General features: G+C 44.0%; 1 protein-coding gene across 7 annotated transcripts in view; it reads left to right on the top strand.

Annotated features, from left to right (window-relative positions):
* DENND2A (DENN domain containing 2A) overlaps positions 1–16859 on the top strand; it is a 164959-nt gene that overhangs the window by 126921 nt on the left and 21179 nt on the right. For 5 of the 7 annotated variants that reach the window (XM_071215312.1, XM_058297474.2, XM_058297476.2 and 2 more), the window contains 3 exons: positions 274–351; positions 6266–6406; positions 7983–8131. In XM_071215312.1, coding sequence (XP_071071413.1) covers positions 274–351; positions 6266–6406; positions 7983–8131 — 368 coding nt within the window. The remainder of the gene's footprint in view (positions 1–273; positions 352–6265; positions 6407–7982; positions 8132–16859) is intronic. The other 2 variants (XR_011648882.1, XM_058297477.2) reach the window with 1 other exon arrangement.

Raw genomic sequence — 16859 nt, 5'->3', positions numbered from 1 at the left:
GAGTTAAGCCTTTTTACTTTACTGCAGAAAATACTGAGCACCAACTATGTACATGATTCTTTCATTTGAACCCTCCAGAAATTTTTTTTTAAATTACATGTCCAGAGGTTCTTCCCACCTAAAAAAAGGTGTATTGATACCTACTTATCTCATTGGGTTTTCAAAAACTGTGGTTTGTGGAAACATCTGGCACGAGACACTCAAAAACGTTTAGGTCCTTCCCTTCCCTGAAGCTGGTAACACTCATGATTTCCTTGTCTTTCTCTCCCAAAGCCTGGTGGCAAAGGGAAGCGTCTCCCTGAAGTTTACTGCATTGTGAGCCGCCTGGGATGCTTCAGCCTCTTTTCGAAGGTGAGAACTTGAGCCCCAGAAATAGGAGGGAGAGAAGGAAAGGCAGGGTCCTAGAAAGAGACAAGAAATACCCGCCACTCCTGGTACTTTTATCATCTTATTCTCTATTTTCCCTCCCAACTTCTCATTGCCTCCTCTCTTCTCTTATCACTGAAATAGGAAATAAGAGTTAATAGAGGTCAGGGCTCAGAAAGTGGGGTGGGAGGAGGATCAGAGTGCTTGGAGAAGAGGGAGGGAGGGGCAGGGGAGCCTCCCAGGATATCCCTTCTTCTAAGCATTGTCTTTTGTCGTATTACCTTTTGCTGGACAAAAAGGCCATCTTGAGGTATGTCTGTGTATATATGTTGCTATGTATTCTGTGTGTGTGCGTTTATGAGTTATATGTGTGTGTGAAGTTTATTATTTTGATAATGTTCCAAAGCCATCAAAAACTAATATAGACTTTGGTCTTTTTGTTTTCTGGAAAACAAGTCAGTATATCAAAACACAGGATTGCCATGTTGAATTTGGTCATCTGCCCCAGTATTGTGGGTTGGTGTATAGGAGATAATTTCAATCCTAGATGATATGATCTAAAAATTAGATACAACTCAACAGTCACATTCTTTATTAACAAGACATGAGTACCTAATCCATAATTTTATTCTAAATCCTTCTGAATATATTTCAGTCCTAACTTTCTCTTGGAGGATTGGACATTTGCTGTCCATTGGTGTAAAGTAGCACTTTTTAGGCAGTGTTCTCAACTGTTACCAACAAAAGGCTCCCCCCACCACACTAGAGCTCAGAGGAAGCCTGAATTATACTGGTATAGTGGGAACTTCTGCTTTGGCAGAACTTTACTCCTCTGTAAGTCTATATAAAGGATTAATGGGGAGGGAAGTGGATGTGGCTCAAGGGATAGAGCTTCCACCTACCATATGGGAGGACCTGGATACGATCCCTGGGTCCTCCTGGTGAAAAAGAAGAAGAGAGGGAAACGGACTTGGCCCAGTGGTTAGGGCGTCCGTCTACCACATGGGAAGTCCGCGGTTCAAACCCCCGGGCCTCCTTGACCCGTGTGGAGCTGGCCCATGCACAGCGCTGATGCGCGCAAGGAGTGCCACCCCACGCAGGGGTGTCCCCCGGGTAGGGGAGCCCCACGCGCAAGGAGTGCGCCCCGTAAGGAGAGCCGCCCATCGGGAAAGAAAGAGCAGCCTGCCCAGGAATGGCACCGCCCACACTTCCCTTGCCGCTGATGACAACAGAAGCGGACAAAGAAACAAGACGCAGCAAATAGACACAGAGAACAGACAACCGGGGGAGGGGGGGAATTAAAAATAAATAAATAAATCTTTAAAAAAAAAAAGAAGAGAAAGTGTGCCTATGCGGCAGACCATGCCCACACAAGTGCCATGCGTGTACCCACATGATGAGCCAGTTCCCCGCACACAAGTGAGTCACGCAGCAAGATGATGACACATCAAAGAGAACGAAGGGGAGAGTCAAGGTGAAGCACAGCAGAAATCAGGAACTGAGGTGGCACAAGTGACAGGGAACCTCTCTTCCCATCAGAGGTCTCCAGGATCGAATCCCAGTGAATCCTAGAGGAGAGAAAATAAGAAGAGAAGACAACACAGACAGCAAAAACAGCAGGGCGGGAGGAGGGGAAGTCGGGGGGGGATAAATAAATCAATCTTTTTTTTAAAAAAAGTATTAATGGGAAAACAGTTAATACTATTCATGTAATCTCAAACATGGTCCTGCCTCCACTTCACCTGAGGTGGTAATAATTTTACATGAAAGTTGGTCATCTTCAAGTTCAGCATAGTTGTATGTGGCTGCTTATGCCAGTCTTTCACGTGGGCTTCTTTAAAGTGAAAATAAGGCGTAGGTCTTAGCCTTTGTGTGGGAATGGTTGTCCTAGCTAGAAGTGGAAGAGCTCATGTGAATTAGCCCAGTATTCAAGTGGAGGTTTGGAGTGCATAGAAGCCTCATTACTGTGCCATGGGCAGGGGATGCAGAGCAAGTACGCGTGCTAACATGCTTGTGTGGTGCAGGATCCTGTTTTTTCATGTCAGCCTTATGACTGGGGATATTTTAGGAGTGTCATATGATGACTTGTCAAAGACCATATAAGGAATATTCAGCTTTGGTTAAGTGATCCCCGGAACTCAGGCTATTTCTAGGTATGGAAGAGGATAGCTAAAATTGCAAACTGCCATTTAGAACAGAAAAGAGGAATTGTAGATAAAGAAGTGTAGCTCTCAGAATCTCTGAAGAAAGGTGTCTCAGTTAACTATTGCTATAATAATGCTGAGTAACAAATCACTTCAACTCTTAGTGGCTTCAAGCAGCAGTCATTTATTCTCATGGATGGGCAGGTCAGCTGGCATTCAGCTCTGCTAATCTCCACTGGGTTTGCTTGTGTCTGCAAGTAGGCCAAGGGTTGGCTGATCTAGGCTGGCTGATCTCTGCTTTAGGTTGCAGGTCTGGGCTGGGTCTGCCCTACTTATCTCTCATCCTCCTTAGAGCAGTAGGCCTGTCCCATGTATGCTAGTTTCATGGCTATGGCAGAGGCAATAGAAGGCAAGCAAGAACACGTAGGGCGGGCCTCCTATGGCCAAGGCTTATTCCTGGCATACTGTTACTTCTGCTTCATTCTGTTAACCCAGTGTTTCTTAACCTTTTTTTTATTATCATCCCCCAAGCAGCCTTTTTAAACTTTTTTTTCCTAATTGTCCCCCTAGAAATTTTTCTAAAATTTTCACAATACATTTTATTTAGCTCAATATATCCAAAATATTATTTCAACTTATAAATCAATATAAAAATCATTGAGGGAAGCGGACTTGGCCCAATGGATAGGGCGTCCGCCTACTACATGGGAGGTCCGCGCTTCAAACCCTGGGCCTCCTTGACCCATGTGGAGCTGGCCCACGCGCATCGCTGATGCACGCAAGGGGTGCCCTGCCATGCAGGGGTGTCCCCCGTGTAGGGGAGCCCCACATGCAAGGAGTGCACCCCGTAAGGAGAGCCACCCAGTGCAAAAGAAAGTGTAGCCTGCCTGAGAATGGCGCCACACACACACAGAGCTGACACAAGAAGATGATGCAACGAAAAGAAAAAAAACACAGATTCCTGGTGCCGCTGATAAGGATAGAAGCGGTCACAGAAGAACACAGCGAATGAACACAGAAAGCAGACAACTGGGGGGGGGGAAGGGGAGAGAAAAAAATAAAAAATCTTTAAAAAAAAATCATTGAGATGTTTAATGTTCTTAATTGTGTTATTTAAAAATTCAGTGAGTATTTTACAGTTACAACACACCCTAGTTTGGGCTAGGTATATTTCAACACTCAGTGGCTACATATGATATTATTATAAATGGCATTTGTATTTAGACTCTTTGATTTACATCTAGATTATGGAAGGTCTTCCATTTGGATTTTTTTTTTTTAAGATTTATTTTTTATTTATTTCTCTGGCCCCCACCCCCCATTGTCTGCTCTCTGTGTCCATTCACTGTGTGTGTTCTTCTGTGTCCTCTTGGATTCTTGTCAGCAGCTCCGGAAAACTGTGTCTCTTTTTATTGCGTCATCTTGCTGTGTCAGCACTCTGTGCGTGCGGTGCCGCTCCTGGGCAGGATGCGCTTTTTTGGCTCAGGGAGGCTCTCCTTTACAGCGCATACTCCTTGTGTGTGGGGCTCCCCTATGCGGGGGACAGCCCTGCGTGGCATGGCACTCCTTGTGCATGTCAGCACTATGCATGGACCAGCTAACCACACGGATCAGGAGACCCTGGGTTTGAACCCTGGACCTCCCATGTGGTAGGCGGACGATTCATCAGTTGAGCCAAATCCGCTTCCCTGGATGTTTTAAATAACAGTTTTAATTGAGATAAAATTTACTACCATACAATTCACCCATTTAAACTATGTAATCCTATGGCTCTTAGCATATTCACAAAGTTGTATAACCAGCAGAAAGAATTTTAGAACATTTTTATCACCCCAGAAAGAAACCCTATTCCCATTAGCAGTCACCCCCCAATTACTCCTACCTCCACCACAGCCCTAGACAACTTTCTATCTCTATGGACTTGCCTATTCTGAACATTTCCTACAAATGGAGTTGTACAATATTTGGTCTTTGGTTAATGGCTTCTTTTACTCAGCATAAGTTCTTCAAGGGTCATTCATGTTGTAGTGTGTATTAGTACATCATTCCTTTTTTGTTGTTGTTCTTTTTTATTTTTCTTTCTTCTACGTCATTCCTTTTTATGGCTGAATAATATTCCATTGTAGAGGTACTGCACATGTTGTTTATCCATTCATCTGTTAATCAACATTTGAATTGTTTCCACTTTTCAGCTATTATAATAGCACCACAATGATCATGTACAAGTTTCTGTGTGGAGGTCTATTCTCATTTCTCTTGAGAATATACTTAGGACTGGAATTGCTGGATCATATAGTAACTCGATATTTAACCTTTTGAAGAACTGCCAGACTATTTTCCAGAGTGACTGTACCAATTTACATTACTACCAGCAGTGAATGAGGGTTCTGATTTCTCCACATCTTTACCAGATCTCATCTTTTTTTTTATTATAGCCATCCTAAATGAGTATGAAGTGGTATATCTCATTGTGGTTTTGATTTGCAGTTGCCTAATGGCTATCACCATGACTTTTTTTGTAATATTATGGCAATACGTATACAACATAACATTTCCTATTTTAATGCCACAATTCAGTGGCATTAATTATTTTCATAGTGTTGTGCTACCATCACCACCCTCCATTATCAAAACTTTTCCATCAAACGAAGTCTGCGCTCATTAAGCCTTGACTTCCTTTCCCTCTCCCCCACCCCTGACAACCTGCAGTCTACTTTCTGACTCCATGGATTTGCATATTCTAGTTATTTCATATCAGTGAAATCATGCCATGTCTGTCCTTTTTTATCTGGTTTATTTCACTCAACGTGATGTCTTCAAGGCTTATCCATTGTCGCATATATCAGAACTGCATTCCTTTTTATGGCTGAATAAAATTCCATTGTATGTCTATACCACATTTGGTTTATCTATTCATCTGTCAATGAATACTTGGTTTGCTTCCACCCGTTGGCTATTGTGAATATTGGTACTATGAATTTTGGTGTACAAATATCTGTTCAAGTTTCTGCTTTCAGATCTTTTGAGGCATGAACATAGACGTGAGATTGCTGTGTCTTCTGGTAGTTCTATGTTTAACTTTTTTAGGAAGCACCAAACTGTTTTTACAACAGCTGCATCATTTTACTGCCCCACCAACAATGTATGGGGGCTCCTGTTTCTCCATAACCACATCAACACTGAATTTTTTCTCCATTTTTAAAATATCAGCCCTGCTAAGTGGGTGTGAAATGGTATCTCACTGTGGTTTTGGTATGCACTTCCCTAATGGCTAATGATGGTGAGCATCTTTTCATTGGCTTACTAGCCCCCATGAAATTTTAATAACACAGAAACATTGTTTATCTGTTTATGTACTATGGAATCATTATAATATCTAAGCCCCATATCCAACCAGTTTTCACCCCCTTGGAGACAATACTGCATTCATCGAGAATATATATATATATATATATGCCTGGTCAGTCACCTGGCCAAACCCAAAGTCAAGGAGGCAAGACAAGGAGGCAAGAAAATATACTTCACCCATTTAGTGGGAAGAACTACAGAGTCAAATGGCAAAGGGAGTGTATTCCTAGAGGGGAGAATTGGAGCCATTAATGCATTGGGTCAGAAGGACAGTAAGTTTGGCCTGATGAGGTCTGCAGGGCTGCCCATAATTCTTTAGTCACTACAGGCCTGCTTTGTCTAGAATAGATATACACCTTGACACTCTGCACTTTAGAAAAGCTGAGCTGTTTTTCTGACCCTTGTAGATCTTGGATGAGGTGGAAAAACGACGAGGCATCTCTCCTGCCCTAGTACAGCCCCTCATGAGAAGTGTTATGGAGGCGCCTTTCCCAGCTCTGGGCAAAACCATCATTGTCAAGAACTTCTTGCCAGGATCAGGAACTGAGGTAAGCTGTCAGATTCCTTTCCTGTTGTAGGGGAGGGAGTGGCCCTGACAGCTAAGACTCCATGGTAAAGCGACAGGCTTTCAAGGGGCCCCCAAGTTCTGTGTTGTCCTCTTCTACTCCTCAGCCTGGCCCTGATCACTCATATATAAAAGCAACATAAATTCCATCCTGAGTCCAATCCATCCAGCCCAGGATTCTATCATAGAGAGCAACTCTCAAGAACGATGCTATGACAGCACATGATGGCTTTTTTGTAAGACGTTGGCCTTGCAGGTTAGAGACAGACACTGAACAGCCTTGACTTTTCTTAATAGCTCATTATCATTCATAAATTTTACTTGAGCCTATATACTTTTTAGGTTTGCTTCACCCCTATAAAATCAACATATAAAACCAATTCTTTTCAGGGAAGACAAGGTTAGGTACTATTTTTTATTCACTCTAGGATTTGAAATATATCCTTTCCCTTGGCCTGACTGGGATTTGATGAAAGAGTTTGTTTTCATCCTTTCAGTTCCTTCATTGTCCTTTTCTGTGGACATCAGGAGGCAGACACCATTTGGCCTTGAATGTCCATTTCCAAAGGCCCTCAGCCTACCATGTCACCTCTGGAGACAAAGGAGGGAGTGAAGATGAGTCTGGGACATTCTGGGACAACGCAATTTCCCAACACAGAGAGAAGCAGTCTCCTTATTGATGGAGAACCCCAAACCATCTCCATACCAGAAATATAGAGGGTTTGGCCTTGGCAATATGGCAGGGAGGTTAACAGTGGGAGCCCCACTGCGTGGAGCATTGGACTGGGTGAGTGCTGTGCTGAGAATAAAGACCATCTCTGCTCACTGTGAAGGAGCCGGCCATTTAATGAGAAAAAAAAACATAACATACACCTGAGTAGAAACTTGAGGTGAATTAAGGAACATTTCGATAAGTACAGAATAATGAGATGCGTACTATAAGCAATAAAAGCTGAAAAGATGCATCAGTAGAAGGTGATTGAAACAGGTTAAGATTCGTTAAGAATTGCCTCTAAAGAAAGTGAGTCTTGAAAATGCTGCTTGGATCTGCCAGTCATTCTGCATAAACTGTGACCTCATGAGACAGAGATACTTCATGGATTAAGAACTGTCATGGATAAGACAGCTTTGGACCATCGTGGAGTTCTCAATAGAGAGTCCAGATATGTCATTGCCAGGGAGAGCTTCCTGACCATTTGGGGCCAAGGTCCATTGATCATGCCTTCTTCGGTCCCCATCTCCACCTGATTCTGGCCTTCTTCTCAAGCTGGTTAGAGCCCTGCCTTCTGAAGTGACCTATGGCAGTGGCACTTCAGTGAGGGGAACCTTGCATTTGTGTGGGAGGTTCTCACTTCCCTGCTGAGGTACCTCCTACCCCAGCCCCCCGGGATCTTTGTTTTCCCCAATCCCTTTTGTGTTGCTTTTTGTTTTCTTTCCCTTTTCCCCTGCCAGTGGGTCACCCTGCTGAGGACCTCCAAGCCCCAGGGACTGCAGCACCTTGAGAGGCCTGGCTGAGTAGGCTGGGCCCCTCCTTCATGGCTGCTCCCGTTCCCTGGCAGGTGATTGAACTGTGTCGCCCACTGGACTCCCGACTTGAACACGTGGATTTTGAGTCTCTCTTCTCCTCTCTCAGCGTCCGCCACCTGGTCTGTGTTTTTGCTTCCCTGCTTCTGGAAAGGAGGGTCATCTTCATTGCAGACAAGCTCAGGTACCGACCTTGGCTACTTCTGCAGAAATGTTTGAATAACAGTTAGTCTTGAACTGTCTAAAGTGTGTAGAACAGATGATGGCCTAGGATTGAAGGTGAAGCTCCTCTGAGATCAGAGTTTGTAGGAAGCTAAGATTGGATGTTTGTAAGGCACATCTGTTGTATGAAATGGGGTAAGCCTGCACTTGTGTATTACTTAACTGGTCTCTGGCTTACTTTTCACACATTTTGCTACTCTACTAGGTACCAGAGAAACTGAGATCAAAGACACAGCCCTGTCCTCAGAGTTCTCAGTCCAGTGGGGGGAACAGAAAAGTAAGCAGACCGTAACAGTATCATGTGGTAAAGGCTGATTACAGGCAGTGAGTTCTAGAGACTGAGAGAGGGCACACACTCCAGAGGAGGCAAGTTCTGAGTCTTAAAACCAAGAGCAAGTAGAATACACATTTCAGATGGCAAAAGGAGCTGTCTACACAAAGGCAGGGACAGGCGGCCAAGCACGTCACCCTCAGACCTGCAGAGTAGTTTGCTGTGGCTGGAGGAGAGGGAGAAAGGCAGATTAGCAAGAGGTTGGCAGAGCCAGTTCATGAAGGTCTCCAGTGCCATGCTAAAAAGTACACACTTTACCCTAAAGGCATCCCTTTCTCTCACTATTAAAATAAATCATTGGAAGCAGATGTAACTCAGTGGTTGAGCACCTGCTTCCCACGTACAAGGTCCCAGGTTCAATCTCCAGTACCTCCTAAAAATAAAAATAAAAATAAAGCATATATGTATAAACACACACCTACTCACTGCACAGTAGGATGCTACCGAGTCCCATAGTCACAAGTGAACAGTATTGTAAAACCTATGGCTGGTGCAGCCAACTGAGAGGAATTGATCTGTTCCTCCCTGGGAAGGGGTGGGGAGTGAGGCAGAGGTCTGAGTGTGCTTTCTCTCAAGTGGTTTTGGATAGGAGGGCCCCAGTTTGAGTTGTAGTTCAGGCCATCACAGAAAGATAAGCCAGTGGAGGTTGAGTTGCCTCATTGGAAAAGTTCGCTGAAGAGTGCCACCTGCTGGCAGGCCAGGGAATGATGGGGGAAAATGGCTTTTTGGAGTCTCCCCTGTCCTTATCCCCAGGCCCCCTTGAATCTGGTCTCTGCCCCATCAGGGGATCCCTGGCTCTGATCTAATAACCTAGTCATTGATTTGCAAAAGCCATTTCTTAAATCGGTGAAGGTCCAGAAGGAGATACTGTTAGACGTTTGAGCTAATTCTGAACTTAAAAAAAAATTTTTTTTTTAAATCCTGGTTTTTTCATCATTTTTATCATTTGAAAATAATGAATCACAGCCTTCTTACTTTGAAGCTGAGGGTGCAGAAGCATGAGTGGTGACTGCAATTTCTGGGAAGGGCTGGGATGTGGGGGGCCAGGCTAGAGATGGGCCAACCCACCAGGAAAGACAGATGAAGCCACCTGAGAAATTCATCTGGAGGAAAGAAATGCCAAAACTAAAAAAAAAAAAATCTAAGAATGGTGGTTTGCGAGGAAATATGACTCTCAGCTTTGGAAAACAAAAGGAAGGAAGAAGAAAAGGGAAAGAAAAATGGAAAGAACAAAATGCATCAACATGGACTTCGTCCTGAGGCGTGGTAGGAAATAGAAAGCCAGCCCTCTCCTCCCCACAGCAGCCCATCTGGTCACTTTTACGATACTCCTCTTTGGACAGCAGCCACTTGGCTATTCTCAGCCGGCCCCCACCCTGGGTTTTAGTTAGCAATTCACTTTTAATGTCATAGTTATTGTACTCCCCTGTGCACTTTTGTCAGCTGAGGAAGCAAATCCGCTCTTGAAGTCTACAGCTGGTGCTGGGCAGCTCTCCAAGCTCACTGGGCACTGGGGAATTCAGAGGAGAATTCTCAAGGTTGGAGCCCTGGAAGCCTGGGATGAGTAATCACCCTTCAGTGACCGAGATCAGATTTCATCAGCACTATAGTAACTGTCCTTATTCTCTTGAAGATCTGTCACTCCCCCACTCCCACTGTCCTTTAGGCACAGAATTCTCAGGCTCAGATTTGGGGGAGGAGATAGTGATGGGTTTCAAAAAGGCTCAGGCAATATGTAGGAAGCCCCTCACCTCTGCTCCAGCATGAGAAGGCAGAGTGAGAAGCTTCTGGGCGCTTCAGCCCCTCCTCCGATACCACACACACGCACATGCACTCGCACACACACACACACTTTGAACAAGCCAGAACTGAAAGAAACACTTAAGGGTGGGAGCCAAATCAAATAAAAGGCAATTTAAAAGCAGTAGGATATCGGGTGCCTTGGCTGGCCCCTTCCCCACCCCCTCAGCAGCTCGGTGTGGTGCTGGCCCATACTCCCTGTGCAGGTCCCTGGTCCCAGTTTCGGAGGAAGCAGGATGACTTTTGGACACAGTGCGTTTCTGGCCCAATCTGTGTGGTGGCGACTTGAGCGACCCACAGCCCAGAACTTGCCCTGGGTGTAGAAGGCCCCTCACAGAACTCTCCTGTGGAGTGCTGTGGAGAGCAGCCAATTCGTGCTGCCAGGGGCAAGGGGCTGCTGACTGTAGAACAGACAGTGCAGTGCCCAGCTGAGAGGAAACTGTTTCCTAGGGAAGTGGGGACATTCCTGTCTTTGTAAATGTGGGACTTCCTAGGGCCAGAAGCACAGGCCCAAGTCAAGAAGCATGCACTAAAAGGATCTGGGAGGCCCCTATTTGGCCTGGAGCTATTCTCCAAACTCATCATACTATACAGATAATCCCTGAAGGAGAGCACTTGCACAGGTCAAACTGCAAAAACTGAGAAAAGTGTTTTCTTTTTGTTGTTGTTGTTGTTAGCTCCTGGTATTCAAGGAAAGCTCAGTCATAACACTAGCTGAATGCAAGCATAAGGATCAGATGCCTCAGAGTCTAAATTTCAGTAAAAACACATTAAACTATCAAAATGCTCTAGTATCAAGGAGTGGGCATAGCTCAGTGATTGAGCTCCTGCTTCACATATACAAGGTCCCAAGTTCAATCCCCAGGACCTCCTTAAAAAAAAAAAGCCCCAGTATCAACGAAAGATGACAGGCATACAAAGAAGCAGGAAATGATTGCCCAGACAAAGAAGATTAAATTAAAGCACTAGAAACCATCAATCAGGAAGACCAGACCTGGGACATGCCAGACAAATGCTTTTTAAAATGGTCCTAAATATGCTCAAAGAGCTAAAGGAAAGCTTGGACAGAGAGCTAAAGGAAATCAGGAAAACATAGATGAAGACAAAAAGAATATCAGCAGAGAGATGGAAATTATGAAAAGGAACCAGAGCCAAAGACGACAGTAACAGAAATTAAAAATTATATAGAGGGTTCAATAGCAGATTGAAAGGCTGACAGAAAGAAGAATCAGTGAATTTGAAGATAAGACTACTAAAATCATTCAGTCTGAGAAGCAGAAAGAGGAAAGCATGAAGAAAAGTGAACAGAGCCTGAGGAACCTGTGGGATGCCATCAAGTGTACCAATATCCTCATTGTGGGAATCTCAGGAGGAGCAGAAAGAGAGAAAAGAGCAGAGGTACTATTCAAAGAAATAATGGCTGAAAACTTCCAAATGAACATACATATCCAAGATACTGAATGAATTCCAAACAGGTTAAACCCAAACAGACCCCTACTGCACCATGTTATAATCAAACTGTCTAATGCAAATTATAGAAAATTCTGAGAGATGTGAAAGAAGCAACATGTCATACACAAAAGCTAAGGGACTTCACCACTAGACCAGCCCTACAAGAAATGCTACAGGGTGTTCTGCAGGTTGAAATGAAAGGATGCTAGGGAATTGACTGAAGCCAGATGGAGAAATAAAGACCTCCGGAAAAGATGATATGGGTAAATTCGAATACCAGTACTATTGTATTTGTAACACTACTTTTTACTTCCTACAAGATCTAAAAGGAAAATGCATAATATATAATGATGAATCAATGATGTGGGACTTATAATGTATAAATATGTAATTTGTGAGAACTACATAAAAGTGGGAGGATGGGAGCAGATGTAGCTCAAGTGGTTGAACACCTGCTTCCCATGTACAGGGTCCTCGGTTCAATCCCCAGTACCTCCTAAAAACAAACAAAAAAACCCAACCCTCATTGGGGAGTAGATAGAGCTCAGTGGCTGAGCGCTTGCTTGCCATGTACAAAATCCTGGGATCAATCCCTGGTACCTTCTAAAAAAAACAAGTGGAGAGACAGAGGGGTTTAAGAACATAAGTTAAGTGTGCTATTGAAGTTATTGAGCTGGTATCAAAGTAGAGGCTATTGTTAGAGATTTAGGTTGCTAAATTTAAGCCCTTTGGTAACCAAAAAGAAAATATCAGTGAATATGCAAATTCATAGAGACAGAGAGTACAGGTTACCAGGATTCGAGGGCAGGGGCAATGGGAGGGTTAATGCAATGAGTTAATTAGTAGTAATGAGTGGCGTGTTCCTGTTTGGAATGAAGGGAAAGTTTTAGCAGTGGATAGTGGTGAGGGTACAGCAACATTGTGAATGTGATTAATCGCACTGAATGGTATACTTGGGAGGGGGTGGGATGGGCAGATTTATATTGTATATATGTTTCCATAAATGGAAGGAAGGAAAGAAGTGAGGGAGGAGGAAGGGGAGGTGAGGAAGGGGGGAGAGAAAAGAAGAGAAAGCGAGAGAAACCGAAAACATAAAAGACAGTGACAATTAAATGCAATCCATGATCCTGGATGAGATCTAAGAATGGAGGAGAAAAGGCTCAAAAGGACACTATTGGGACATAGGGAAAATTGGAATATAGAATGTAAACTTTGTATTAACTTTAAAGTTCTTGAACTTGTTTCCCTAAAGACGACAGCCTGTGCTTTTCCTATTACAAATGGCTTGAAACGTTTTCTCTTATCAATGAGTTATCTTTCCTGCTCTAGTTCCATGTGGCCCTGAAGAGGTGAAAAGGTGGGGGGTAGAGAGAAGGCCAAAAAAGCATTTAGGAAAGAAGAGGAAAAACAGAGTGAGCAAACCTGATGAGAATAATAACAGTGGCACCTGCCTCATGCCCTGGAATGTTGGTTCCGGGCCAGCACTGCTCTAAGGGTTTTACCTGGATTATTTCATTCTCTCAATAACCCCATCAGAGAGGTATTATTGTCCGGAAGGTACAAGGCACACAGAGATCCAGTATCTTTGCTTGAGGAAACAGTGAGTGGGAGAGCTGGGATTCAGACCCAGGCAGCCGTTTCCAGAGAAACAAGGAAGGAGCAGAGTGAGACAGTCAGGGGCTTGGGGCTGAAGGGCAGTGTGTGTGACCCTGTCTGTCTACAGAAGGCGATAAAGACAGTCTTTTGTCAAACATGCCATTTACGACCCCCTTTGTGCTGGGCAGTCAGGTCAGAGCTGCCTCCTGAAGAAGCGCTGAGGTCTGTGCTTTCCTCCTCAGGGCCCCCTCCCTCCCTCCCTGGCAGCAGGCCTTCGCCCTCCAGTGAGGGGGGGACTGGCTCACCCCCCAAATCTCGCCCAGCTCTGAAATTCTCTGGCCCCGGGGGCCAGGCCTCCTGGGACAGCTCCCTGGTGTCCTCCCAGTGTTTGTGGTCCAGAACCTGCTCAGCTGCCCCTTCCTGACCCAGGACTCATCCCCTCACACTCCCTGTGCTTCCCGAAGTGTCCCAGGGAACATCCGCCTCCTGCGATCACTGTGAAATGGGAGAGTGGGCTTCCTGATTCCTGAGGGCCCCCCGGGCTCAGATGCTCTGTGGTCTGTGAATCTGCTCCCCAGGCAAAGTCAGCACTAAATCTCCATCTCCTTCCTGCCCTCACACCACTTGCTCCTCTCCTCTCGGTTCAGGAAAACTCTTCTGGCTACCATGTCCCTACCTTTGCTGCCTAACTTAGAGGAAGGATTCTAATCATGGGAATGTCAAACTTTCTAGGAGCTGGAGGTGCTGAAGTAGCCCATGAGTGCTCATCCAATGCCCCTCTTAACTTTAAACCCTCTCTTTCAGACTAAGATAAATATACACCCTGTTTTAGGTCCTCTCTAATGGGATCCTCAAACCCAAATGGCCACCCTCGGCCCCTGCTCTAAGCAGCGCTCACAAGTCAGGGGTACCTCAGCAACTCCTCTTGCAGCTTTAACTGCTTAATCTTGCACAGCCTCAGTCTAACCTTCTGGTTTTGTGTCTCTCTGACCCTCAGTGGTGCCTCTATAGCAGGCCAAGTAAGCCAGTTCAGGAAAGTGAAAGGTAATGATCAAAGCACAGAACCTGAGAACACTGGTTTTGTGTGTTGTGAGAGAGCAGGGGTGGGTGGTGGTGCGCTCACTGAGTGAGAAGGTAAGAAACCCATCGTCTCTTCTGGGGCCTGCTCCACTTAAAGGGTGTTCCTCTGAAAGGAATGAAAAATCTAGGTATCACCTAGTTCTTTCTGATTTGTGGGAAAATGGCCATAGAGAATCAAAGGGTTCTTTGGCCATGCTATGAAATTGGACAACCAAGTGTTTGGGGAAGAGTCACTGGTTGCAAGTTGTGTGACCTGGAAAAGTCTGTGAAGGTCTTCAGTGTAAGTTATAGCTCATGCTTTCAACCCGTCACCTGGGACAGTCCTCTACAAGGTGCACAGGCCCTGATTCCCAACCCCGTTCTGCTGAAGCTGGAGGAAACCTCCTCATTCTTCAGATATCCCTTTGCAACCCCAATCTTTGTGAGACCGTAGAAAGCGCATGAGAACAGGACATGCCATGAACTCACTGAGTGACCTTGTGACATCCCCAGGGTAGAGATGAGCCTCTTTTAGGACTTTGGACACTTCCCCCCAGTGTACTCCCACATGCACATAATTTATTTATTCATCATCGCTAGTGAATCTGTCCACTGCAAGAGGAAATAGCAGGGAATTGTGGCAAATATTGTATGAATTACAAAAGGGTTTTAAGCTGAGCCAAAATTCTAATAAATTTAGAATAACATTTTTGCTCCGTTTCATCTTTAGAGTGGACACTGAGTGTTTCTTAAAGATCTGTCAAGCCAAAGTTTGACAGAGGGAAAAGAGAGAATGTTATTGCAATGGCTTATCCTGTTGGCATAACAACCCAAATAAATATTTCCCTATACCCTTTTCTTCATTTCCCTGAGGATAAACATTTTGTTGTTTAGTTTATTAATTTCAATTCCCCCAAATTTCGGCTAAATTTACAGACCAGGCTAAATAATAAAATCAGAGGTGTATGTAAACAAACATTTTAGATAAGGCAAAGTTTCTAATATGTGTGTGTGTGTGTTTGAGGTAACTGAGGCCAGGGATTGGACCCAGGATCTCATGTATGGGAAGCCAGCGCTCAACCACGGAGCTACAGTGGCTCCCCCAAATTGTTGGTTTGTTTGTTTTTAGGAGGTACCAGGGATCAAACCCAGGACCTTGTACAAGGGAAGCAGGGACTCAACCACTTGAACTATATCTGTTCCCCTCTAATATTTCAGAAATTACTCTTTATCTTTTTTTTGTAGGACATTAAGACCATACATAAGCCTAATGACTGACTACTGGCTAATGTTAAATAAGATTAGATGGCCAAAACTTGACACATACTGGCATTTGAACTTTTGCTTTGGCAATAGGCAACTATACAAGTAAGTTCACATGCAGCTGTGCACCTTCATCTTTCAGTGTTCTCTGGGTCCATTTTTAATCATTTTCCAAAACCTTAAGTCTGGGTCCCATATCCTCTCTTGAACCTGTTGCATCCAACAACGTTTGCCATCTCAGAAGAAGGTTGGATTTGAAAGCACCCTTCTCTAGGCTCTGAGTTTGACCAAGGCCTACCCGAAAGTGTGCTCTGGGGTCCAAAATACCACTTCAGAGGTCTGATTAACAGACCTCTGTGGTTAACAGAGTCTTAGAGATAAATACATCCAATTCAGCAAAGTCCTATGAAAAATACAATTTTAATAACATAATACCATCAGTCTGCTTAAATAGTAACTACCTATTTTTGCTTATGAACACCAAGACGATACCATTTGAAGCAAGATTTACAGAATAGCACAGCCACAAGGTGTTGTCTTCTACTCCAAACCCATCACTAATGTAATCTTCCTTCTCTTGGAGTCAGATTCCTTCTAGGCTGTGATGGCTTTGTATTGTAATCTTCCCGTTGAGCCGTTTGTGGCTGAAAACATCTTAACCACTCTTATCTATCAGTTTCTCAGAGTGAGGTGTCACCGTTGTCCTTCTGTCTTAGCTCCATTAATGAGACCTAGAATTACTTTCTGATGACAAGCCTTGATTCTTTTCAAGACTTCAACAGAAGTATCTGTTCTGGCTCTTTTTTTCCCTTTTAATCCACTTTATTGAGATATAGTTAACATACAATAAATTGCATATATTTAAGGTGTACAATTTGACAATTTTTTTTAACAAATCAATTTTATTGATACTTATCCACAAAACATACAGGTCATCCAAAGTGCACAATCAGTGGTATTTGGCACAATCACATAGTTGTGCATTCATCACCGTAATCATCATTAGAGCATTTTCATTATTTCAATAAAACAAAAAACAAACAAGAAAACCCATCACCTCTCGCTCTCTCTCTGCTTCCCCTGCTGTCCACTGCTCCCATTTCTGGCTATTCTTGTAAAATTACTTTTGTTTTCTCTTTATAACTTGACTTGTATTTACATTTTATATAAATGGAATCATACAATATGT

This window comes from Dasypus novemcinctus, chromosome 5, assembly GCF_030445035.2.
Source record: "Dasypus novemcinctus isolate mDasNov1 chromosome 5, mDasNov1.1.hap2, whole genome shotgun sequence".
Taxonomy (NCBI): Eukaryota; Metazoa; Chordata; class Mammalia; order Cingulata; family Dasypodidae; genus Dasypus; species Dasypus novemcinctus.
This window is presented reverse-complemented; position numbering and strand designations above follow the sequence as displayed.